Source organism: Lolium rigidum, chromosome 5, assembly GCF_022539505.1.
Source record: "Lolium rigidum isolate FL_2022 chromosome 5, APGP_CSIRO_Lrig_0.1, whole genome shotgun sequence".
In the NCBI taxonomy this organism is placed as follows: Eukaryota; Viridiplantae; Streptophyta; class Magnoliopsida; order Poales; family Poaceae; genus Lolium; species Lolium rigidum.
Genome location: NC_061512.1, coordinates 197,118,968 through 197,144,666, shown reverse-complemented (window position 1 = coordinate 197,144,666; position 25,699 = coordinate 197,118,968). Strand labels below are relative to the sequence as shown.

The 25,699-nt window shown below is 43.0% G+C and overlaps 3 protein-coding genes across 3 annotated transcripts; 2 read left to right on the top strand and 1 right to left on the bottom strand.

The window, feature by feature from the left end:
* The first annotated feature begins 211 nt into the window (after positions 1 to 211).
* On the top strand, positions 212 to 5,994 carry LOC124654554 (BTB/POZ domain-containing protein NPY1-like). The gene is made up of 4 exons (XM_047193555.1): positions 212 to 410; positions 2,499 to 2,568; positions 3,559 to 4,725; positions 5,005 to 5,994. The coding sequence occupies exons 1-4, from the start codon at positions 349 to 351 to the stop codon at positions 5,617 to 5,619; spliced, it is 1,914 nt and encodes a 637-aa protein (XP_047049511.1). The 5' UTR covers positions 212 to 348; the 3' UTR covers positions 5,620 to 5,994.
* A 1,532-nt stretch (positions 5,995 to 7,526) lies between these two features.
* LOC124653370 (ubiquitin-NEDD8-like protein RUB1) lies at positions 7,527 to 9,318 on the bottom strand. The gene is made up of 3 exons (XM_047192436.1): positions 9,187 to 9,318; positions 8,022 to 8,281; positions 7,527 to 7,869 (listed from the first exon to the last, which is right to left on the bottom strand). Exons 1-3 carry the CDS (start codon positions 9,277 to 9,279, stop codon positions 7,761 to 7,763), a joined length of 462 nt encoding a protein of 153 aa, XP_047048392.1. The 5' UTR covers positions 9,280 to 9,318; the 3' UTR covers positions 7,527 to 7,760.
* A 9,501-nt stretch (positions 9,319 to 18,819) lies between these two features.
* Positions 18,820 to 22,755, top strand: LOC124652960 (26S proteasome non-ATPase regulatory subunit 9). The gene is made up of 5 exons (XM_047192012.1): positions 18,820 to 18,975; positions 19,082 to 19,142; positions 20,275 to 20,382; positions 21,135 to 21,444; positions 22,447 to 22,755. The coding sequence occupies exons 1-5, from the start codon at positions 18,835 to 18,837 to the stop codon at positions 22,466 to 22,468; spliced, it is 642 nt and encodes a 213-aa protein (XP_047047968.1). The 5' UTR covers positions 18,820 to 18,834; the 3' UTR covers positions 22,469 to 22,755.
* Positions 22,756 to 25,699: the final 2,944 nt, after the last annotated feature.

The following is a 25,699-nucleotide window of genomic DNA, read 5'->3' as shown; positions in this document are numbered from 1 at the left end:
ACACTGCACATTGACATTGCGAGCAAGCAAGAAGGCGGCTTTGGCAGTCGCAGAGCAGAGGTCGGAGTTAATAATGGCCCATGATGCACACGCCACGGCATCATTGGCGCCTCCTCCATATCGCCTTCTTTAATTGCCGCTGCTGCTGCTGCGTTTAATCCCTCCCCCACACCAACCGCGCCTTGGTCCTTCCCTGAGTGCGTATCCCTGCTGCTCGGTGGTTTTCTTTTCGACGTCCGTGCTCTGCTTCCTTCCCGCCGCTAGCTGCGTCTCGGGGTGGTAGTGCATGGGAAGAAGGAGGAGGAAGCACCGAGCCTGAGCGAGCAACAGAGTTCTTGGACGGGGAAGATGAAGTTCATGAAGCTCGGCTCCAAGCCGGACGCCTTCCACTCCGCCGGCGCCGACGTCAGGTGAGCCCTCCGTCCGCCCACCGTTTCTCCCTTCCTTTCTTCTTCTTCCAATCTTCAGCTCGACCTGCGTTCTTTCCCTCTGCTGTTGCTGAAAGATGCAGCCAACGCTAGCTTTCCCGGCCCGTTCTAACTGCTAGGCGCGTTCTTGTCTCACCCTTCCGATTCGCTGTGAGCTAATGGCGCGACGATGCTTCTCCCCCGATTAGACCCCCATCTTTCTTTCTTTCGTCTGCGTGCTTTCGAAGAGATTTCTTCCAAGATAAACTCCTGCGTTCGGTTGCCTAGCCTCTTCTACGAGAGATTGGAGGTGCCAACACCTAGAATGGCCGCCGTTTGGGGGCGGGAACTGATGTTTCCTGCACCATGTTCTTGTCTGGACCGTCGCGGTTCCTGAATCGTAACCACCAATCTCCTCGTTTTCTTGCCGCCTCCTCGGCGTTTAGGGCCTGACATTGCGCTTGGATCTTGATTAAGCTCCCTGCTGTTCGATCGACTGCCAATAAAAAGAAAAATAACTCACTTCGGAGTAGTATTTCATTTCAAGTTGCTTGTGAAGTTGACTAATGGTTCTCGGGAAGTGCAGTGCTAGGCTGTGCTGTTTTTCTCGCTACCAGTTTCCGTTTTGTTCTGTCCCCTGGAGCATCCTTTTGTTTATGCGCGCCGCATGTGTGCTTCTCAACGGCTGTCTGAACCGGATCCATTGAGGCATACTTACATAATAGCAGAGTTTGTTTTTCTCCTCTAATCTCTTGAGCTGGCATTCCATGTTTCTCTAGGGATTAGTTGTTTGGGCGCTTTCCCCTTGTCGTGATCCTACGTGCTAGCTGGTATATGATTTAGTTTACAGTGATGGGCAATCCCCTGATCAAATAACTGTAACTGTAACGTAGTTCATCCATGGGTTCTTGTCCTGCAGCTACAATTTATCAGTGTTCCTGTATCTTTGGTTGCCTTGGTGTCCGTTAGTGCCGTGGCTTGGTTAAGTTTCAACCAGATTAGTCTACATCATTTGCTTACCAAAAAGAATGTCTACGAAATCTCGATATGTACTTGTTTTCTCTCCTCTTTGTAGCATGGTCCTTGGCTAGTGCAGAGTAGATCTGAGTGTTAGGAGCAATGTCCTTCGCGGCGCAACTATTATATGGTAGATACCACCACGTATCGCTGTTCGTTTTGGGCAACTTGGTTAAAGTTGGCAAGGTTAAGTTATTGTCAAGGAAGGAGGAAAACGATTGTCATCTCACCATCTTTCTAATCATTGAGCAGAGGTCACTTTCCCTTCAGTTAAAGAATCCAACTTGCTACACTCTCCAAGCAATCCTGTATTTATTTTTTGAGTGCCAAGTGCTACTGATAAACATATGGATTGCTTCTGTAGCCACTTAACTAGATGAAGAAAAAATGGAAGCAGTCTGAGTTTGAGTCATCCTTTGGTACAGATGCTCCTTAAAGGAGAGAAAGGGATGGTGTCAAGCTCCAGTGAACCCGAGAGATTTCTGGACCTTGTTTAATCTGTGGCCAGCCGACGACATGCATACGTGTCCTGTTCACCAACTCTAGCCTCTAGTGGTCTGCTCCTTTCCTTTGCTGAACTGGAATAACTGGAAAGAGAACCGCCGCACAGTGTTTGTTTAACAGCCACCGCATGTTTTCCTACATTATTGATGTGTAGATGTATAGTGGAGGTCTTTACAGCTTAAGATAAGCTTCATGTGTTCTATGCTGTTGTCATGTGTTTGGAGAGAGCGACTGCTCATGGTTTATGGGTGATGATACATTGGTCGGACATGTAGTTGACTGTGCTATAGTTGTCTCAGTTGGCTTTCAGATCCTTAATAATTTTGTCATCCTTCTGAGGTTCTCCACTATTGATATGTGTAGCAAAATTGGTATGCCTAATTTCACCAATGAAACCCTTATTGGAGTGTTAGGCAGGTGGAAGAACCACCAGTAGCGGTAGGAATGTCTTTGTAAAAAATGCTCCTATTATTTTTTTATCACAAAAAATGTTATTTTAGTTTTTAACATCACTACCAAAGAATATGTGTTTCGCCATATGATATGCTTACAGTTTGTTGATACGTGCAGATCTGTGGTCTCGGACCTTGCAACAGATGTCATTGTGCATGTTGGTGAAGTCAGATTCTGCTTACACAAGGTCAGTTTCCTTGTATTTCCTGTAATTTTACTGAAGTTAACTCTGAAGATTGTATTTGCTCTAGAGATAATGATTACTGGTAGTAGAAGTAGGCACTTGTCAGATATCCATTACACTGTATGTTGTTCTTCAGATATGGAATGTTCAACTGTTGGGGTTTCTTTGCCAAACCATCAACAGTAGGAACATTATCACCATTTATGCTTCACGCTGATTGTTGTTGAGCTGTCTCTTTCCAATCTACCGGATACTGTTTCATACATTAAACATTCTCACTCCGATGCTTATAATGTTTCATGCAATGCATTTGCAAGCATCACACCACCTTACAATCCCCTTTTGATGTTACGATGGACTTCCTCAACCAAACATAATGGGAATGCAAACGATTTTGAAATCGAACCAAAATCGTGTTTGGCATTTTCAGAAACAATCGAAGAATCATCCATTGATATCCTTGGTAAAGTGGTAATCCCATGGCAATTGTAGTTATGCTACCATTCTTCAGCCAAATAACACCTTATTCTGTGACATGTATTTCTTTGCAAGGACTGTTTATATCCTAAAGTATGTGGACCATGTTCTGAAAATATGTTGAATCAAGTACCTATCTGAAGGGAACACTTATGTACTTAATAATATCTATATGTTGTGCTAGCAATTAATAGTTTACCAAGGTGTCAATTAGCTATTTAAGTTTTGCTGAAATTGTAGGATTATTTCAGACTTCAGTGAAAATAATTTAACTGAAATAACTGCTGAAGGAAAGAATATCTGGACAGCATTGGATACACACCTTATCATTTTCAGAAAGTGTTTGGCATTTTGTCACTCAGTGTAATAATCATTAGTGCTGCATCATCTTAAGAAAACTTCACTGGCTGTATCTATAAGTGTTTTGTATTCTAGGTGCTGATAACTCATGTGCAGAGTCGTATCCGATTATCAAACATGACTGAAAATTTATGGTTGTGTTTATTGTCATTGCAGTTTCCCCTTCTTTCCAAGAGCAGAAAGCTTCAGAAGCTAGTGGTCAAGGCAACTGAGGAGGGGACAGATGAGATCCACATAGATGACTTGCCCGGGGGAGCAAAAGGGTTTGAAATATGTGCAAAATTCTGCTATGGGATGGTTGTCACCCTCAGTCCCCACAATGTTGTCGCAGCAAGATGTGCAGCAGAGTACCTTGGAATGACTGAAGATATGGACAAAGGGAACTTGATATTCAAAATTGAGGTCTTCATAAACTCCAGCATCCTCCGTAGTTGGAAAGATTCGATCATTGTACTCCAGAGCACAAAGGAACTACTACCTTTGTCTGAAGAGCTAAAGGTTGTTGGTAGATGTATCGATGCCATTGCCTCGAAGACATCTGTGGATCCTGCCAATGTATCCTGGTCATACAGTTATAACAAGAAAGGAGTACCCTGCACTGAGATAATTGAGTCGGCAGGAAAAACATCGGTAGCTCCCAAAGACTGGTGGGTTGAGGACTTGTGTGAATTGGATGTTGATCTCTACAAGAGAGTTATGGCTGCTATCAAATCCAAGGGGCGAATGTCACCTGACTTGATAGGAGAAGCCCTTAAAGCCTATGCAGTTAGGTGGTTGCCGGACTCTTATGATGCTCTGGTTGCTGATGATTACATGAGAAGGAACCAATGCTTGGTCGAGACCATAATATGGTTGCTGCCGTCAGATAAGAGCTCAGGTTGCTCTTGCAGATTTCTTCTGAAACTGTTGAAAGTTGCTATATTAGTTGGGTCTTTGGATCATGTGAAGGAAGAGCTCATGAGAAGGATTAGTTTCCAGTTGCACAAAGCTACGGTGAAGGATCTCTTGTTGCCGGCTGCTTCACCCAGTGATGGCGTGCATGATGTTCGGTTGGTGCATAATCTTGTCCAGAGATTCGTTGCAAGAACCGCATTGTCGCACAATGGTGATTTTGTCGAGAAATCTGATGAAAAAATGATTGAGCTCAACTTTGAGCAAGAATCCACTTTGGCTTTAGGAGAGTTGGTTGATGGCTACCTATCTGAAGTAGCTTCAGATCCAGACCTTGAATTCTCTACCTTTGTAGAACTAGCTACAGCGGTGCCAGAAGCAGCTAGACCTGTTCATGACAGCTTGTACTTCGCGGTTGATGCTTATCTCAAGGTATGTTCAAAGCACTTGATGTACCTAAATTTGCTCAATGCTTCCTGTCAGTATTCATTGCATGGTGGCTGGTACTTCCTATTTTGCTATGAATGAATAGTTGATACAGTAAACTTGCAAGTCGTAAACATAGTTATACTAGTCTTTGGTCAAGTACAAGTAACATAGTTATACTAGTCTGTAGTTAAGTATGGAAGCAGACTTGATAAATCACCTGTATTCTACCCCTCTTTTGAGAAGACCATAACTGCACCTGACCATTTCCTTCTTTCTAACCAGGAACACCCAAACATAAACAAAGCTGACAAAAAGAAGATTTGCAGCCTGGTAGATGTCAAGAAGCTTACCACAGATGCATGTGTGCACGCCACGCAAAACGACCGCCTGCCTCTGCGGGTGGTGGTGCAGGTCCTCTTCTTCCAGCAGCTGAAAGCAGGTTCAAGCAGCGCGCTAGCTCTAACTGACAGCGGAGATCATGCTTGCCCAAAGCTTGTACAGGAACAAAGTGAGCAATTCGAAAGGCGGATACCCAGGCACCCTAACAAGCTAAGTAAGCAAGTCACGAGCCTAAGCGCAAGTGGAGAGCGTGAACAGCGGAACATCGAGCTCAGGGGAGGCAGAAACAGCTTCAAGGATCAACTTGTAGGCAGAAACAGCTTCAAGGATCAACTTGTGGGCAGAAGCAGCTTCAAGGATCAGCTGGGAGGCCTCTTGCTGCAGTCACGGTCTAGGAGGATATTTGACAAGCTATGGAGCAGCAAGGGGCATGGAGAGAACGGCAAAGGTTCGGAGACGTCTGGTAGCTCGCAGAGCCCGCCGATGACGGCGAAGCCCACGGAAGTGAAGCCCTCCCCTCTCCCCCCTCTTAGAAACAGAAGATATTCTGTTTCATAGGGGCGCTCTTCCTGTTTCTTCTCCTCTCGTTTTAGTTTAGCTTTGCGTTAGGTTGTACAGAAAAGAGACGTTTATCAGCTGATGCTCATCATTTTTGTTTGCCCCTTGCTCTGTCAATGGAGAAAGTATGGGGGAGCAGTTCAATCAGCTGCTTTCTGTATGGTTATCCAAGTTGTAGCCTGCAATAGTGTAACCTTATAACTAGATAAAAGGCCAGCTAGTGTTCTTGGAAATGTTTCTGACGAACAAGTAGGGTGAAATGGTCCATGTGATTTGTGTAAACTCCCATCCTACTGTCAAACAGATTACTGCCAGACAGTAAAACACTATGGGCTTTGAAAGAAAATTGGATTGGCAGGAGTATATTTCAGTTTACTCATGTCTGTATCAATGATTTTGGTATCTCAAATCACAATGTTCTTGGGTGTTTCGTATGATTATACTGAACCAACAAACTTGACAGTTTAAATCCGTAGACATGCAACTCGCATGGAACATGGAAAAACTGTTGTGCAGTTGCAGTAGTACATAGTACTACAAGGTACAAAGTCCTGCAGGCTTTTTAACAGAATTCAGGCACAAGGGGGTATGCAGGTGTAACAGAATGCTCCCCCAAGACGGCTATAAATTTGACTGGAGCTGTAGAGCAACAGCTTCACATCTCCAATGCAGGGTAGCATCTGGGGTAGATTGTGCCCTTGTAGTCAGTTTCGTTGTGCTTGCCAGGCACCGAAAGTGAGAGTTGAAGGGAAACAAACTGGTTATGAAAGATGAACAATCGTTTGTCGCTAATCAGCTTGTTTTCCTCCAATATCTCACCTTCGGCTGATTACCTGGCGTCTGAGCCTAGAGATTGTGCTAGCTAGGAATATGCATGCGCCGCTCGAAGCGAGGATTAGAGGGAACTGAATCATCCATTGGAAAGACAGAATGATGGTTCAGTTTCCTCTAATATCTCACATTGACCGGTCCATCTGGAAACATGAGAAATTAAGTACTGGAATACATAGCCATAGACCCAGTGCAGTCACCCAACGTGAGAATTGGAGGAAATCAAACTGAGGCAGATATAAACTTGAGTAAGTTTAACAGACACCCTTTGTTCAAAATGCATCAAAAAACCCCACTACTAGGAGTGCACTATATTCCTCAAGTGTGGGGTTTTTGTGGTTTTGATGAAGGTGCGGTTTTGAGAAATTTACTCAATAAAGTTGTCTTATGGCCTAGTTTGTTTTCCTCCAATATCTTACCTTGGTCAAATTGCTTGATCTTCAGTTGCTGACCAACGGTTAGTGAGGCAAAGGCCAATGTGCCAGCCTCTCATGATCCCTCGCCTCTAACCTTGGCCAAATTTGTATAATGTTCTAGGAAGTCAAATGACGTCTGCATAATATAATCATCCTTACTGTGTTCATTCTGTTAGTAGTCAGGAAAGTAACATCAAGATCATGGTTCAGTTATTAGTAGCTGTTGGTGCCTCAAGCTACAATTGCTTGATGTGAATGTTAGTTATAGCCAATCTATGTAAATGAACTAACTTGTACAGTCAGCAAAACTACCTATAAGGATTTAAAAAATATATGGCTGCAACTAGTCATAGAACATAGTGTAACCTTAAGTCCTTAACTATAGAAAAGGTCAGCCAGTGTTCTTGGAAATGTTTCTGTGTAAGTGTGAAATGATAAATGTGATTTGTGTAAACAATCATCCAACAGTCTGCCAGACAGTAAGACAGAAAATGGTTCTGCACGTTTTAACTCTCTTGAAATGCAGTTTTATTTTACTTCTTAACTCCCTTGAAAATTAGATCTTATAAATTGGCAATTTCGTAACAATCTATCAGCATCCAGACCTAAAAGGCAACAAACTGACATTCCAATCTTAAATTCAGGAAAGAAGAACTGCAATTCTGCAAACACCACCCAACAAATTAAGATGATAATGGATTTTCTCACACAGCAGAGGCATATAAACTCGGGAGTGATTTTGTCGAGTCATACAAGATAATAGCATGGAAGACAGCCCCTCCCACTAGGAAAAGCTAGTTTGTTATTATCTCTTTGCAAGTTCCATACCACCAATAGTCACTTCTCTCAACCATTAGAGCAGATTGAAGCAAGTAGTGCCACTAGCTAGCTTTACTAGTAACCACCCCTCAGAGCAAGGACAAGATGGAGGACAGAGCCACCTTCGATGTTGTAGTCCTTGGCAGTCTTGTCATCTGCAAGCTGCTTACCAGCATAAATCAGCCTGCGCGCAAAAATTAATCACATTGTTAGTCAGGGCGATCCAAATGCTAGAGTATCACTGGATGCAAAGATAGGGACAAGAGTTTATTCGAGCAGAGCACAGAATGTATCCAGAAGGATCAAAGGGAGAGAGTAGACTCAGGCTTTGCATACCTTTGCTGCACGGGAGGAATGCCTTCTTTCTCCTCAACACGCTCCTTGATCCTATCGATTGTGTCGGTAGGTTCAATGTCAATCTCGATCTCCTTTCCAGTGAGAGTCTTAACCTTGATCATAGTACCACCCCTGAGCCTGAGGAGCATGTGAAGAGTGGACTCCTTTCGAACGTTATAGTGAGCAAGTGTGCGTCCATCTTCCAAGCGTTTGCCAGAAAATAGCAAACATTGTTGATCTGGAGGAATCCCTTCCTCGTCCTGTGACAGTTGAACAAATAGCTTATTAATTCAGTTTCCATTGCTTGAAGTAGCTGCTGGCCTGTTACTAACTGGTGCAACAGCTATGTTGTCAATGCTAATTGAGGAACAGACAAGTTAGCTACAGAGGATTATAGATGGTATTCTGACCCCAATGGTAAAAATGGATATGATGGGCTATCGATCTTTGGAAGGCGGAATGGGCCTATGATTATCAAACAGTATATGAAATGCATAAAGACAGGCATTTTCTTGGGGAACCAAATAAAGAGTAGTCTTGAATATATTCTTCTCTATCTACTTAGTACTACAATAAAGAAGACATTGGTAAAAGTATCTTGATTTCAGAAGATTAAGTGAGAAATCCAGGTGACAATAAGGCATGGACTATTTTCCTTTTCGTATTGAAAGGAATCAGATGACCATTGTGAGTACAAGAAAGGAGTGGGCATTGACACTACTGTATAAAACTCCTCTACAGGTGTCTAATTCTTCAGAGGAAATATCCTGGTCTTTTTATCTGTGCTTTAAAAAAACGAGAAAGGTGAACCCTTGGATCCAATTTTACGTGCAGGCCAAAGTACTAAATTAATGTTGACGAATTTACACATGAACAATTATTCCAGCTATGCTAACGAAAAAATAGTATGCTCCCCGCCCCTGGAGCATTCCAAACTTGACCAGATGTTTTCCTGACATAAACCAGAGCATAAGTCTGACGGCCTACCCCAACAACGCAACCCCATCGAAATAATCACAACAAGAATTACTAGCATAAACAGGAACCAACTAAATTAGGAAAAAGTAGCAGCGGGGATGGATCAATAATGTCCCGCTGTACGTGTAAGGGCGGCAACGATCTAAGGGAACACCCACAAAACCAACTCACCAAGAACCAGCCCTACCTGAATTCTGCCCTTCACGTGTTCGATGGTGTAGCTGTTCTCCACCTGGAGGGTGCTGGTCTGCCCCGCCATCGTCTTGACGAAGATCTGCATCTTCTCGCTCTTCTGTCCTGCTCGCCTGTGGCGGCGCGGCCGGGACTCCGGGAGGGAGCGGGTCAAGGGGAGAGAGAGTCGAAGGCTGCGTGAGAACGAAGCGGAAGCGGAACCAAATGAAAAATCCTCCCTTTTTCCTCGGGGTCCGGTGGATTTATGGAGGGTGGCGGCGTCGCGTTGGGAACCCGTGAGCCGGTTTTTCAGTCGGGCTCGGACTTCCGACCCGTTCGACAATCTATATGTCCACTTATTCTAAACTAGTAAGCGTGCACATGCAACGCACGTTTATACATGCTCCACAACAATTTGTGTAATATTTTTCTCAAATGTGCCACATTCTACATCTCTTCCCGATCGATGTTTAGACCAGAATGTGTAATACAATCTCTCATGTTCCTCTAATCCACGCAAACAGGACATAGATATCAGCACCAATTGCCGCTCGACAAATTTCTCGGTTAGGCACCGACATCATTGTCACTTCACATGAACCATCACCAACAAGATTACTATGCGAGTCCCTCTCCCATAGTACTTTTTTTGTGACCACATATCCTTTTAAAAAACTATGTGATCGCATATCATGGTAACACATAAAGTGCATCTGGCAGCAAAGTGTTCAAAAAAAACTTCAAAAATACGGGGCTATCAAATGCCGCCTTGGTTTTAGAAAAACTTCATTCAACCACCTCAAAAAGTAAACGGTCAATTTTAATGAAATTAAAATACAATACTCGGTATTATTCCTCCATCTAATCGCTCTGTTAGGTCAAAACAATGTTGTGCCAAAACAATGTTGAATTTCTGTCTCATAATAAGTATGATTCTTTAACAAACATAGATAGAGGTAAAATATATATAAGAAAAAAAACTAAATATTGACATTACAATGCGAATTTTGGAACAAAAAGATTAATTTGTATATAAAATCATTTCAACAACCCAAGCATTTCTCAGTTTTCTCCTGCATCCTTGGTGATATTCCCCTCCACAACATGAACGACAATACTACGAAGAGGAGCTTACACTAACATCCACCTGCACAAAACCTCCATTAGATTCAGTAGAACATTATTGCAAGTATGCACGAGAAGATGTACCCTTAAATATTTAAAAATCCGAAAAACACAAAAATGTATATTATACATAGTTGAAAATATTTTAAATTTTAAAATCATGAATGTTTATGTTTTCCCTACCGAGACATCTTCTTGCCCTACTGATCTTCCTTTCCGTTTCCTGATCCGTTTACAACTGATGATGAACATCTCACTTGTCAGTATAAGCTTCGTGCATGCTGTAGCCAAGACTTACGCTACTGCTTGTAGTGATGTGATTTCAAAGAATCACAAACCCTTCCTTTTATCAATTTGTTTCAGTGTCTACTACAATGACTTAACTTCAGAACATAAAGCCAACCAAAAATAAACATTTGGATACCTTCTACTGTAAGTAGCTCTGTAGTTTGGACATTAAATAGCTTCAGTTCTCACAAAAAATGCACCAAAAATGTATCTCATAGCTTATACCCACAAAGGATAAATTTCCGTGGTTCCTATTTAAGTGTATAAAGCCCCAAAGAAGACCTCACAAATCTAAGGATGGATACAACTGAATTCTTACCAGCATATTCAAGACTGCAAAGATAAAAAATAAAATGGAAAAGATACATCATTAAGTACCTAATATTTATAAGCTTAAGTATTTACATAAAACAAGGTAAGCCAAGATAAATAAAGAAATAAAGAAAGCATGACCATGAAAAAAAATTAAATATAGTATCAGTATCCATAAAAAAGCCAATTTGATGCTATTAGTCACTTCTTCAAATAACATGGGTACTGAATCAGGTAGGAAAAGCAATAGATATTTCTAAAATTATGCTGGGAAATATTCCGGGGCTCACAAATTAGATGCTCATAATTTTTGTTAAGTAATTATCCAATGCATATGTACTCTCAAGTGGGCGAGGGTTGCACATTATTCTGCATATGGAAATCTGAATAGTGACATAGGCTGAATTTTTGCATCTTAAAAACCTCACCAATATTTGCTGGCCACGGCTCAAAAACTTGCCCAGCCGGCTCCGCTGCTCAATGCCACCTTGCCTGCTGCAGAGGTGTTGCCTGCTCCGCTGCCGCCATGCATGAAAAAAATGGGAAGGGATTGAAATAAGAAAAGAGGAAGTTTTAATATTGGAGTTGCATCAATGAGCACCTTGCTGCCTGGATCACTTGATTCTAGGAATATTACCCCAACCTCATGTGCCGAATACGTCCACAGTGTAGAGCAGGCCTGTCAGCATTTCGAGAATCAATTATGACGAAGGATCAAGCATAACACAAAGCTACAGTGATAACTTGCGACAAATTTCTACAAGAGCTGAGTCACAATCCTCCACATTACATGAATAGATGTACCTTACATTAGTTAATTCCTTTATCCAAATGCAGGCTTAGTCTTGCAGCAAACGAAAGACAAATGTGTTTTTGCAGCAAATAAAAGATAAATAGCATTACACACTTTCCGTGCGGATATGAAAATGTATACTCGACAGAGAAACTAAAAATTGGCAGACTGCTATTCCAATTTTCTTCTTCTTAAGATAGATATAAATGAAGTGGTGGAAAGCAATTTCAAAACTTAGGTGTAATGTTTATGACCTTACTTGTGTTGTTTGAACTTTCTCACTTATGGAAATTTATGGTCAGGTGCTTTATTATATCTAGTTAAATTTTTTCTTCGTGTGCAACTTTTCGCTCAACTTCTTAATATTGTTTAAAGAAGTTTCTTTCTCTATGCAGTTGTACACACAGGAATACATCCTAACCCTAACCCTAAAAAAATCTTTGTACCGGAAGCATAAAAGTATGGAAAGTATCAGCACAATAGGGACCAACCTTGAAATTTTCGATAAACTTCTGAACATGTCCATCACCTTCCCGATACTCGCGTCCTGCTAGCATAAGATGATTGGACCTCTTGCGTTCTATACAGAAAAGACCACAAGTTATGATATACAATTCATAAAAAGATGATATGAAAAACAATATGCATGTCAATGATTTGACCTCTCAGATAGAAATAATACAACTTTTCAGAAGTTGACTCCCAAACTACAACCAAGCACTGATACTTATACTCTTATTACTATATATTTTTTTACAAATCCCTGGTTAAACAATTTATAATTGGCTTGTTTAAAGATTTCATAAAGCTCTGATTAAAAAAAATCACCAACCAGGCGAAGATTTACGATCATCCACTATTGCTGCTAATATACAGACTGCAAACTCTGATAATTGTTTTTTCTGTTGCTCCTCAGTCCATGTACAACTCACTTCCAATCAGTAGACAATTGTAATGACAATATGTTGTTCTACAATGGTCATTCTTGATTTACACAATGAAACATCATCAGCTGTCCTATATTGGAACCTCAAAGTTGCCTTTTTTTTGTTGATCTTCCATCTGCAAGGTATGCAGTGAGCCAATACATATTAACATCATATAGTTGAACAAAGTTAACGCTGTAAACTGATTTTATACCTGATCTCGAATGCACAAATTCGCATTGGTAGGCAATACATATCAAAATGAACCAATTTTGTTAGAGCAAACTAAAATACTATCAATAAATATTTTGAAATAGAGATAAACCAAAAGCTCGTATATAGTTAGGAGCAACGACCAAGGCCATAAATGAGTTAACATGACTTATTTTAAGGTTGACACGGAAAATTCCATTAAAATTCATTGTTGAAGTGAAATAAATTTCGTGTAAATATATGTAAGTGCAATATAAACTATAGAGCAAAACATCCCCATATGAATTAGTATTGACAGATCCAAAAGAGAAGTGGGGCATAGTACATTGTTTGTGATTAACCTTTGCCTTGTAGAACACAAGTAAACAACTCGATGAGAATGCATACATTTCAGAGGTGAAGTGAAAGAAGTATCATCCAATGAGTGAACCTGATCTATTTGCAGCATAACAGTAGATCACAAAAAGGCAAATAAAATCTGCAAAGGCAGTTGCGTAGTGCAATTTTCAGATGAAAGAAAGTTCCATTGCAGTTGCTTATTGCAATTTTCAGATAGAAGATAACTCAGTTGCTCACCGATCTGGACGACAGAGGAACATCCGCGTGAGGAGTAGAGGCGAGGGCCAGCACAATCGTCGAAATACAGCGCCCAAATCGAGAGTATTGGAAGATCGCCGACTTGTCCGGCCGTCGGCGCTTGGTCGTGCCACCATGAAGGGCACCGCTCGCGTGATGGGAGTGCAAACTTTTAATGGCCGGATTTCAAGCGGGGCCGCGGGAGCGTGGGAGTGCTGCGGCAGCGGGAGTCGTTGGCGGCGTATCGTGCGAGGGCTGCGGCGATAGGAGGCGACGGTTCGTTCGCTAATCGTGGGAGATTAGACTTGTCCGCCCATCAAACACGGAGCGACTATGAGACGTCGGATAAATTGCTTAAACGTCCAGGATTGGTTGGATCCGCCGCTCTTGCTCTTTTAATAGTAGTGGTGATATTTTAGTGCTAGATTAGAGTATTGAGTAAGTTTAATTTTCATTTATCCGCACTTTTTTTCTAAATATTAGTGTATGCTTCTCAATTCCAATACTTTACCCCTACCTAATGGATTGAGGATGGGGTTTTGTGGAAACTAGGTGATGGTAGGGGTTCACCAAATATTTTAGAGTATTATCCCCACTAATCTCAAGAAACACTCTAGTGTCAAACAATTAATAGTGCACCCTCCAATTAACTTCGTACAATCGTTGCCAAACAAATGAACATTTTTTCGTCCCCATTGCATGCAACTCATGCTTACAAGCATCCGCAAAAAAATCCTCTAGTTACACCAAGTTCTAGGAGTCGAGTTGTGTCTGTTGCATTTGGTTCTCTCGAATGTTCTGCTACGAACATTTTCATCATTGCTACACAAAACTTGTACACGGATGATTGTCGATTGTGTGCTTAATTTTAACCGTCTGTTACCGTTTACAATATATATTGGCATAATTTCAAGTGCTTGGCTCCTTTTGAATTCGGCTAAGCCAAACGCGTCCATCTTGATCTTCCTCGTCAGCAAGTCCTCCTAGCTCAGTCGGCTATCTGCCAAAAATAGGTGCCAACAAACTCCATATGAAAGACACCAAGTAGCAGCAGTGCATTTCTATGAAGATGATAACCTAATCAGTCTGATGATATATTTCTTCAGTTTGGAAGTAGTCACCATATTCCCTCACACCATGCACAACACACATGAACACATCCTTGTTTATCCTAAAGCATCGCCGAAATGGAACCAAACCATGTGTTATGTTGTCTGAAGATATGTGCACACATCACACTTTTTTTTTGGCAAAAGGAAATTTGTATTATTTAATCACCAGGATACCGGGTCTGGGTATATCATGTGGACCCACTTGAACCTATAAATTAGTTTGATGTTCCGATCATCCCATATTAGCGAGAGCATGACTCTCCAAGGTTTGCTCAAGTCTAATTATCTCTGCCTTGGACTCTACCCTATCAGTTAGAAACCGTTTACTCTCTTGTACTGCCTCTGTTTCAAGAAAAAGTTGTCTCTGATTGTCTAGATACATTTAAATTTTAACAAATTTCAGACAACCATCATGGGACAGAGGAAGTACTAGATATGTAACACGCAATCTTTTCGCATCCTTGCTTCACACTTGATCTTAATCTTCAGGAAAAATGTTAGAGCAACTCTAACAGAGCCCGTAAATCCCGCCGGAACCGAACTTTTTCGGCGGATTTACGGGTTCGGGCCGAAACGCGCGCCGACCAGTCACCGAAAGCATGGGCCGGCTCGAATACGGAGTTCAGGGGCCCGAACATTTCCCCGCACGGCCCCTATTAAAAGGGATCGTGGAGGGGAGTTCGGTTCGCAACCCTACTCCCCTCCGCCGTCTCCTCTCCCTCCGCCGCCGCCAGTAGCGCGCTCCGACGAGCAATCCCGCCAAAGCCAGACACCTATCCTCCGCCCGCCGCCGCGCGATGGCCTCCCGTGGAGGTTCGGGGGGCCGTGCCGCCGGATTGGGGGGCGGCGATTCGCCGCCGCGTCCGCCCGTCTTCCGCACCAAGGCGGAGCGACGGAAGTGGAAGCGGAGCGAGGGGGCGCGCAAGAGGAGCGCACGCCGGTGGACCAACTGGGGGCTCACGCCCCCAGGGAAGCTCGCCCGCTACGGCAACCAGGCCGAGGGCTCCTCGTCCGGGCAGTCGAGCCGCGCACCGCGGCTGCCCGTGGCGGCGACCAGCGAGGAGGACGACCTCGTCCCCGCTCGATCGCCAACATTCTCCGCCGGGGACTACGTCCACGGCAGCGACAAGGAGGAGGCAGTGATGGCGCAGACCTTCGCCATCAGCGAGGCGGAGGCGAGGGCGCGCTTCCGCCGGGAGGAGGCCGACGCCGTCCGCCATGTACGGGAGTACGAGGCGGCCTGCCGGGAGGCCCGCGTCCGCAAGGTCAAGCTCGAAATAGTCGAGCTTGACAAGGAGGACGCGTGAAGACTTCACGGCGCCGACGATCTCCGCCAGCACCGGCACCACCGCGCGCACCATAGCTCGTTGAAGGCCGCATTTTGCTCATTTTAGCTAGGTTAGGTTGCCGGAGCTATGTTAGGTTGCTCAATTCCCCGCGCTATGTAAGTATCGATGCTTAATCGGAGCATCTATTTCATCTAAATTATGATCATCGATTAAAATTACCCGCGCCAATTCAAATTCCTCTTTTCGGTTCCATTTTACGGGTTCCATTCCGCGTCACTGCCAATTTCGCCAGAACTCGCGTTTTCGGTGAACTGAACTCGCTTTTTTCGGTTTTTTCAGTCTCTACTAGAGATGCTCTTATACTCGTGCACACGAAACAGCACGGACCAACAAACGCATTGGTTCGCGTCTAGGCGTTGGATACCCAATGGTCTGCCTCGCATGTAAAAATCTTCTAGCATCAGCATGTGTGATTTAGATGAGCTCGATGCCGGTGCGTGCGTCAGGGTCAGACCATCAACGTAAAAGAACCACGAGGTGATCCACTACGGGCAGATCAGATCAACTGGGATGGGGGGCGAGAAAAGAACACCGCAGATTACAGAATCTCACCAAAAGAGAGTGATCCGCTTACATACAACGCAATCCAGGCGCCAGATATAATAGCTCATAGCGTGCAGAATCAGCGGTGTCTACACTCCACACGATACGAGCACAGATGCCACCACCACTGGCAGGTGCTCGCTGGGCGAATGTCGCCGGCAACAAAATTGCAAATGGTGGGGTGTGATAGTATCTTCAAGCAGTCGTTCTAACAATTGACCGAATATATCCAACCCAACCACTAGTCCAGAAGGAACAATGTCCCCAAACAATACACCGTTTGGAGAAAGTTCAACGCGGTACCATTATAACAAAATTCCATATATGTGGTGCTCAGCGCCTAGGGGGCAAAACATGCCCCTTATCAAACTGGAATGCCCAGTGATGAAATGGTGAGTTTGTGGCACTCTAACAGAAGCAGCTAGTATCCAACATACGCCAGCATCAGACGTTGAACCCTTCAGCTCTCAAGCATTGGCGATGGGCTTCGATCCACTTCCCGCACGCGTCCTCGCCATGCTCCACGATGCACTCGTCTCTCAGCTTCTTCGTGTCTGGGCAGGCACAGCAGATCTTCTTCTTCGGCTTCGTGTCAGGCGCTGTAGCTTGTACAGTTTTTTCTACTGAAACTGGGGCAGCGGTTGTCGCAGATGAAGTGTTCCCCATCTCTGAAACAAGTTGGAACAGTATCAGATCAGTGCCAAAAACAGGGCAGGAAGACCAACAGCTTGATTAAAACGAGTTTCAATCACGAAGGCTTTAGAACACTGAACCTGCCGGTGTGTTTTTAAGACGAACACAGTTTTTATTAAGGGACTTTTAAGAAGCCACCATATCATTCAATCACATACTGGGACTACCAGTTTCAGCAAATATCGAAAGATAACTAGTACCACCTGCTAGTGCACATCTGTATGATTATGCTCAGCTTATAGAGTATAACAGTAGTGGAACCCAACAGCAGCAAGAAAATCGAACCATCTAGAGCTTCAGAACACTAAACCTGCTAGAGTATTTCTTTTTGCAGGCGTTACACAATTTTTATTTGCCAGCTTTTACAAGCAACAAAGTAACAATTGTGCAGTGGGATTACAAGTTTCAGTAAGTTGAGAAACCACAGAATTAGAAAGCTAAGTAGTGTCTGATAGTGCATATTATCGCTTGCACTGTATACAGTGCTCAGGTCACGGAACCAAATAGCAACACAGCTCCTTCTGGCAATAATAGAAGTTTCAGAAGCAAGAAAGCTACAATAGTTGCAAAATAAAAACGGGATCTATGTACCTTAACATAGAGTCACCCATTTGAGCTGTAGAGGTAACAAACTAGTTATGGTCAAATCCCAAATGGAGCTTACAGCTAGTGGCAAGTAAAATCAAGGGAACCACTAATATTTGACAGCGTAACAGACCCTTAAATTTCATGACTTAACGATTTGCATAGACAAATCCTTCCGTAAAAGAGGACTGGCTGCTACCTGTCGGAGCCTATAATAACTTGACGCATCTTCAAATGTTACAGATTCACAGCAAGCGTCTAGGCAACATATCCCAGGCAAATGCCTAGGTACCCTTAAGTTTGAGGGGCCAAGCGGTTGGACCATCTTCCAACAGGGTTGCTAATCCAGCGCGTGCTTGGTGCATTTCTGATAAAGCGCCTCTGAATTTAACTACTTGGCAATGTTGAGAAGCTTCCTACTGTCGGGAAAGAAATGTTGAGAAGCTTTACTGCTCTGCTCTCATGAAGAAACTTCAGAAGTTCAGAACAGAACTTCATGCAATTCAAGCATGCTAAATCCAGGCACAGGCTGGGTTACCAAGGGATCTGGCAAGGAGACTGCGCATACAAAAAAAAAAAAAAAGAACCTAGAGCCAACCTAGTCTAGACATTTCATTTGCAATCTGACGCCGCACAAAATCGACCATCGTCCAATTCATTTCCCACGAGATCCACGCAATTCAGGCCAAGCTAATCCTAACGCCTCTCGCCACGGCAGCAAAACGAGTAGCGGAATCACGGAGCCCTCTTCCCTCGCCATTCGAATCACCCGCCAGCATCTCGAAGCCGTAATCATCGAGCCATACATACACATGTCAGAAACAGAAAGCGCGGGGAAGAAGGTTGGGGCTTACCGATCGACGGAGCTCCGGGCTACGGCGGGAGAGGGGCGGCGCGAGCTCGAGGTCCCGGATCCAACCTTCTCTTCTGTTCTGGAGAGGAAAGGCGCCGCACGCGACAGGGTTCTAGAGGAAGCAGTCTACTTGGCCCCGTCCCGGACGCCGTCCGATCTCGACCGTTGGTTTATAATCGAGCGGTGGAGGACCATTTGACTGCTCTGTCCAGCACGCCAGGAGAGAGGGTTTCCTCCGTCTGTAGTTGCAAACGAATCAGTCCCCTCTTCCTTCGCACCGAAGCGAGAGAGAGATCATGGTGGCGCCGAACGTGAAGGCGGAGACGATGAGGCTGATGGACCGGCGGGCGGCGCTAGAGGCGGAGATGGACGCCATCATCGCCGCCCTCGCCGCGCCCGGCGGGCCGGGCATCGCCGGCGGCCTCGTCGACGCCGAGGTACCGTGGGACCCTCGCCTTTTCCCCGCCGTACCCCGAACCCTAGCATTCCTCTCCCTGCTCAGTTAGGTTGCTAATCGCGGTTGTTTCTGCCTCCGGTGCTTAGGGTTTCCCCAGGGCCGACATCGACATCCCGGCCGTCATCGCCCAGCGCCGCAAGCTCGGTGGTATGCTGCTCTTTACTCGAATTCTGCTCGCACCTATCATGTCGATCCGCTTATTCCACTGTATTGTATCCTTACAGTTAACTGCCAATGCACTTCACTGTTTTGTGCCTGTTCTGATCCTATGCCGTGAACCTTGTGATGCTCCACTTAAGCATTCAGGATTAATCATGAATTAGATTTTGCCAATATGGTAATATTTGGGACCGGTAACGGGGATGCAAGGGCTAGTTGAATGCCATCTTCTAGCTGTGGGGTGTGGCCTGATGAAGGTGGCAATTTTATGGGTTTATACCTGGCAGGCGTTCATCAAATTAGATATCAGGGCATGCTCTGTTAGCATCAGTGGCAAAGTGTTAGTGTAGTAGGAGATAAGGGTGGGACATGTATGGTGCTTTTACTCGAATTCTGCTCGCGCGCGCCTATCATGCCGACGCGCCTGCTCCACCGTACCGTTGCAGTTAACTTCCAATGCGCTTCACTGTTTTGTCTTTCTTTTGATGTATGCCGGGAACCTTGCGATGCTCCACTTATGCATTCGGGTTATGAATTAGATTTTTGCGAATGGTAATACTGGGAGGCTGGTTCAATGGTATCTTCTAGATGTGGGGGTGGCCTGATGAAGGTGGCAATACTATGAGTTATACCTGGCAAGTGTTCGGAAAATTAGATACAAGTGCATGCTCTGTTAGTATCACTAGCAAAGTGGTAGTGTTGCAATCTTGTCTTGAACAGATATAGGAGATAAGGGGGTAAAGTTATGGTGCTATCTCTTGTGCTTTATGGAACTGGCTAGGGGATGCTGACCCAAATGATCTTAAGGTATAGAGAAAAAAAATCGACATTTTTGTTGGTCAGAACTGAGAAGTTCAGCATAGGATGAACTTAGATGTATTCTAGCAAAAATATGAACTTAAATTTGTATTCTAGAAAAAAGGATGAACTTAGGTGAGCCGAGCCTGGTTTCGCTGTCTTTTATTTTCTGCTGAGTAGCTCGTTAACAAATTGGCCAGCATGATTAGGTGGACTAACATTTTCTTTTTCATCATTATATTCTGCATACATTAAATCTTCTCATTATGCTGTAACCTGTAATTGGTACTTACACTGCATAATGCACACCTGTCCATTGCAGAGCTGAGGAATGATCACAAGGATATTACAAACAAAATTGAGAAGAATTTGGAAGCTTTGCACTCTACAAAATTAACAAGAAACGAGCAATCAACTCCAAGAAGTTCTGGTAAGTTTAACAGTGTGCCCACAATAAATTGTGATAATGGGGAATGTACATCCAAAAGTTAAAGATCTTGGCTAACTGTATCTTCTCAGACGTCTATAAGGAGGACATGGCAACAAATATATCTTATTTCCCATAAATATTGTACCCCCTCTGTTCACAAATATAAGCCATTTCTGACTTTCAGATTCCACAATGCATGATTGTAACCTAATATACTAGCCAAATAGTAAAACTCGTGTATATGGAAATACCCTGCAAGAAAAATCGAATGAAATTATTTTGTTTAGTGTTATATGAGGACATTTAGCAAACTATGAACTTTTTATTATATTTAATGGTCCAAGTTTCAAAACTGTTGCCCATATGTATCTGAAGTCAGCATGTGTTCAGAGAAAGAGGGAGTTATTCGAAGTTCGGCTCGTGTGGAGTCCCTTGCCTTCTGTGGTGTGCCATTGCTTTCTTTTATGACATCTTCTAATAATATTTACAACCTGAACCAGCACTTTGTGATTTAGTCATGTTCACTAATGCTCTCACTTGAAGTATCCGCAGTTACAGAATTGTTCAGCATGTCGAGAATGATTTTGAAAGGCATAAACACAGACTGATAATCAGTTGATGCCATATCATTATTTGCACATTAGTGTGTTGAACATCGAGTTGCATTTTAACAAGTTCATGCTTGAGCATGAGTTAATTTGTAATGAAGGAAATTAGAGTTGCTGATCTCCATCATATTTGATCATATGCAGGTACATCAGTTCCTCTGCGTGGTGGGTTATCTCAAAATGATCCCATGGAAGAGGATGTAGTGACCAGACTTCCTTTTGCCATGATTGATGAGATAGCAGAGGGTTCTCCTGCTGCTGTGGATGGCTTGCTGCTCGGGGATGAGATAGTGAAGTTTGGGAGTGTAGAAGCTGGTGACAGGTTGCAGGAAAGGCTTGTTTCTGAAGCCCTTTCCAATGAGGGCAATCAAGTATCTCTACTCATCAATCGTCAGGGGTCACCAATGAACTTGACAATTACACCAAGAAAGTGGCATGGAAGAGGGCTTATGGGGTATGTTTTACTAAACCTTTGTATCAATTGTTCTTTTGTGCTTTTGGCCTATAAAAAAGTAGATCTTCCTTCTTCAGTAATTTAATGTAAATATGTAGGTGCCTTTTGTTGTCACAACAGATCCTCCAGTTAATCCCCATGTTACATATCACTATCAAGTTTGACCAATTTTATAAAACAATATCAACTTCTAGTCGTCTACAACACCATATTAGTTTCATTAGATTCATCGTAAACTATATTTCCGTACTATATAGATTTGGTATTTGTAGATACTAGCACATTTTTCTATAGACTTGGTAAATTTAAGAAGTTTCACTTACTATGACAAAGCTAGATCTTTAATTAATTTGGAATGTAGGGAGTATTCTATTGAGAACAGCTTTTTCAGTAAATTAAAGAGAACCCCACGTCCTCGTACCTAAGTAACATGAAATTTGAGGGTGTAGAAAGTTTTGTACTACCTCCGTTTCAAATTAATTGTCGCAGGTTATGTCAAGACACTGACGAGGTATATGTATCTAGACGCATTTCAGTGTGTAGATACATCCGTATCTAGACAAAGCTGCGATACTTAATTTTGAACGGATGGAATACCATACACAACCGCTTGTTTTGTTGTGATGTCCAACCTTGTCCACATTTGCCCTCACCCTTTGCCTCCTCATCGCCAATCCTACCTACTACTAGGAATCGATCATATATTACCAGAAGCAGCATGTGTAATGCTGGTGAGAACCTTACCCTGTTAGGATTCTTCATCCCACGGCATAGGAACAGAATGAAGATGGGTCACTTGGTGCACGCATCGATGTCTGCTCTTTGTTAGTTCTGCTACTTACTTTGGTGTAATTTTTTTATCGGTTTACGGATGCCAACTGCACAATAGATGAAAATCATATCTGTAGCTGGCAAGTTCACTATGTGTTAACGAGCTATACGATTATTCATATTTCTTCGTTGATGCCGTCTGAACCGCATCTTGGCTTCTGTTTCTCGCAGGTGCCATTTCAGAATCTTATGAAGGGCCAGTATATATTCTACTGAAGAATGGTGTGCTTTCACGTCTGTGCTTATGCAGACAGCTCTTTCACCTCTACATCTCAACATCGAACTAAACTGATAACCTGAATGCCTGTAGTACTTGCTTTACCTGTAGCTGAATTGCAGTACACTGCCATGTGGAAAGCAATCCAGCTTGCCTTGGGTGCAAGCTTTGTTTGGTACATTACCCTCTTGCTTTCGTGATGTAAGCTCGAAAAAAGAACTATGTCTATCACCTTTGGTAATGATGTAGAAAACCTGAAGGAAGTCAAATGGAGTTGAACCGTATGGACAGAGAAAAAAAAAAGCGTCATTTGTCTCCAATTGTGGAAAGGTCCTAACTGGTCTTGGTCTTACAAAACAGACTGCTCAACAACAAGAGCAGTAGTAGCATGTCGGTTACTTTGTAGTACTTGTGTACGCGGAACGACTAGTGAGAATGCATCGCTTCCAGAATTGTTCTACCACGCCTATAATATTCAGCACCCACCTAATGCACGTCACTAAGCCGTTGAGCACCAGCTTTAGACTTGAGTCTAGTAGGCCCAAATTGCATCCGAAGTTCCCTTGTTGGTGTCTGTTTTCACATACTGTAATGATACTTTGTAGACCTGCTATTTATAAACATGTATCGGATTGATTAAGACTCCCATCATATATAAGACGTGCGAACAGACAGATGTAAGACCTAGCCTACTTGATTCTTCCCCTAAAGAAAAATATACACGGTAGAGTTTGTTATGCCTATATAGATAAATCATTCGTCTAGTGGGCATTCCTATTTTTATATCCAATGGTGCTGCCTTCACTGATTAGCTCCACTTAAACTTCTAAAATTAGGAGTGCTGTTGGTTAACGTAGGACAACATGTGTCATGGCTGCTTCTTTAATTAGATATGCTAAAGTGTTCGGATATTGGCGTTCTAATCAATGGTAAAGGGTCGTCTCATAAGCGTGTCCCCTTTTGCAGAATTTTTGGAGGCTAAAGAGACAAAGGCCCCCCCTGCGAAGAGGTATGGAACAACCTCTGCTAATGATTAGAGGTGTGACCCAGCAAAGATATCGCCTTGATACAAAATTTTGGACGGCAGCATAAAGGGAAGATGGATCTTATAAAATGCGACTCCATGATGTGGAGCCGGTGACATGTAAAATGTTGACAGATATGCGGTACCTAAGCAAATTAAACGCTACTCCATAAGTGGTAAAATAGTTCATGGGACCTTATAAACACTTAATTGATGGAGTTATATTCGATGTACGCAAGATCATACAAAAACGAACAACAAAGAACTACGACACGACTTAGGATCACATGAAAGTTGTTCAAAACCAATAATGGCACAATGTTGTTATCACTATAATTTGAACGAATGTGAGTATTCCAACGCATATAAATCAACAATAATTCAATTCCTTTTTCAAAGGTCAAGGTTTGGATTTGAATCAAAATTATTGGGACATGTCAATCATTAAAAGCTAGAAAAAAAATGTCAAACATAGTTCATGTTTATTTGCCATCATTGTACTTCAATTAAAAATGCTACGGATTTACATGTTTTTTTTTCTTGTGGAACAACCACAATGGTTGAGTAGGGAATATTTGTTATTCTATCAACATGATACAATATGAGTAGGAGCGTATAGAACAACATTATAGATAAGGTTTTCGTAATATATAATATGAGTAGGAGCGTATAGGAAAACCTTATAGATAAGGTTACCGTATACTAACAATATTGACACAAGTGACACTTTTTTTTTGAATAGGTTTAGTCACCTCGTTGGAGCAAGGCAGGAAGACGTGGACGGTGGCTGGAGTGGAGGCTTGAGTCGTACTCTACTCATTGTGAGTGCCACCAAACTACACAAGAGGCTTAAGTGAAGGGTTGAGTTGTACTCGATTCATCAGGACAATACTAAGCTACTCTTCCTCCACGTTGATATGAGTCGGACTGGCCTCCTTAGTGTCGACCCTAGAGTTCCTCGAACAAAGGTTCGAAGCTCCATTACCCCCCCCCCGGTTCCATTCAAGTGAGAGTGACTGATTTACATACCTGCGAGGGGCTTTTCTAGGCTAGGGATTCTTGAAAAGAGACCAAGACTATCTTGTTGGGATGATATCATGAGGGCTCTATGGTCCACTTGGTCCATGATGAGAGAGAGAGGTAGGGGAGGGAGAGGGAGAGAGCGGATCCATGATCGATGGACCAAACCCTTTCATTCCTCCACTATGATGGACCTTTTTCATCTTCTCGGCCTTCTTTTACCTTTATACTTTATCTTAAAAAACAAACTAGCAATAGAGAGATGAACAACATTGTATTTTATTAAGGTATAGTGGCGAGTTTCAAACTTTGGCTGTCTATCACACCATCGCACGTGTTGGCTAGTAGGCATTCCTCTTTATCTTTACACCATGAGAAGGGGTATGTACTTCGGTTGAGCTATCTTGACTCTCAATTCGCCATGTAGGATACGTGACTTGCCTAAAATTGTTTAAAATCTATGATACTGCAACAGATTGTCTTCGACTTGCCAATGGTCGGTGCTGAATTTACCCAAGTGCATCACTTGTCGTACTAGTGCGCCTTGATCCATGTCTACACACTACGAGAGAAATAGGCTTTACCGACTAGGCCAAACTCACATCGAAGGCTGCCCAGAACTCGACAAGGACTTTGTCAAGTGTTTGACTCAGTAAAGACCACAGGACAACAAAGAGAAATGCAACTCCTGATGTAAGAAGCCCCCAGGACTATCTGTAGCATTGATTTGTTGAAGATTCGTGTAGAAACTTTCTCAGAATGCCCCTTCCACCAAATTCTTAAGTCCAACCTATATTTATACAACACCCGTAACTTTTTTCATATCCTCATTTCAGATTTATAACAGACGTCATTTTTTCCCTTCCTAGTATAGATCTCAAGAAAACTCTTTGCATGGCCTTGTTTCACTCAATAATTCAGACAAGATTTTGAACCGAATATTCAAGAGTATTAATACAATTTTTATTCGAGTTTCTGTCAAAAAATTTATTCCCTTATCGTTTCTGATATCTGCACGATTCATACCTACAGCACATATCTAACTTTGTCTATCCAGCACGTTCTTTTTCTTCCATATCATTTTCTTCACGGAATTTGGACAAGTTTACCAACAGAAGAAACTGAATTCTTTTTTGGCACAATTCCATACAAGAAAAGAAACA

What these genes read in the sequence shown, in the direction of transcription:
- LOC124654554 (XM_047193555.1), top strand. Translation starts at nt 349, where the DNA reads ATGAAGTTCATGAAGCTCGGCTCCAAGCCGGACGCCTTCCACTCCGCC. An exon ending in TCCGCCGGCGCCGACGTCAG is followed by an intron (nt 411 to 2,498) that starts GTGAGCCCTCCG and finishes TGATACGTGCAG; the next exon opens with ATCTGTGGTCTCGGACCTTG. An exon ending in TCAGATTCTGCTTACACAAG is followed by an intron (nt 2,569 to 3,558) that starts GTCAGTTTCCTT and finishes TTGTCATTGCAG; the next exon opens with TTTCCCCTTCTTTCCAAGAG.
- LOC124652960 (XM_047192012.1), top strand. Translation starts at nt 18,835, where the DNA reads ATGGTGGCGCCGAACGTGAAGGCGGAGACGATGAGGCTGATGGACCGG. An exon ending in ATCAACTCCAAGAAGTTCTG is followed by an intron (nt 20,383 to 21,134) that starts GTAAGTTTAACA and finishes GATCATATGCAG; the next exon opens with GTACATCAGTTCCTCTGCGT. An exon ending in CATGGAAGAGGGCTTATGGG is followed by an intron (nt 21,445 to 22,446) that starts GTATGTTTTACT and finishes TGTTTCTCGCAG; the next exon opens with GTGCCATTTCAGAATCTTAT.
- LOC124653370 (XM_047192436.1), bottom strand. Translation starts at nt 9,279, where the DNA reads ATGCAGATCTTCGTCAAGACGATGGCGGGGCAGACCAGCACCCTCCAG. An exon ending in ACGTGAAGGGCAGAATTCAG is followed by an intron (nt 8,282 to 9,186) that starts GTAGGGCTGGTT and finishes CAACTGTCACAG; the next exon opens with GACGAGGAAGGGATTCCTCC. An exon ending in ATTCCTCCCGTGCAGCAAAG is followed by an intron (nt 7,870 to 8,021) that starts GTATGCAAAGCC and finishes TTTTGCGCGCAG; the next exon opens with GCTGATTTATGCTGGTAAGC.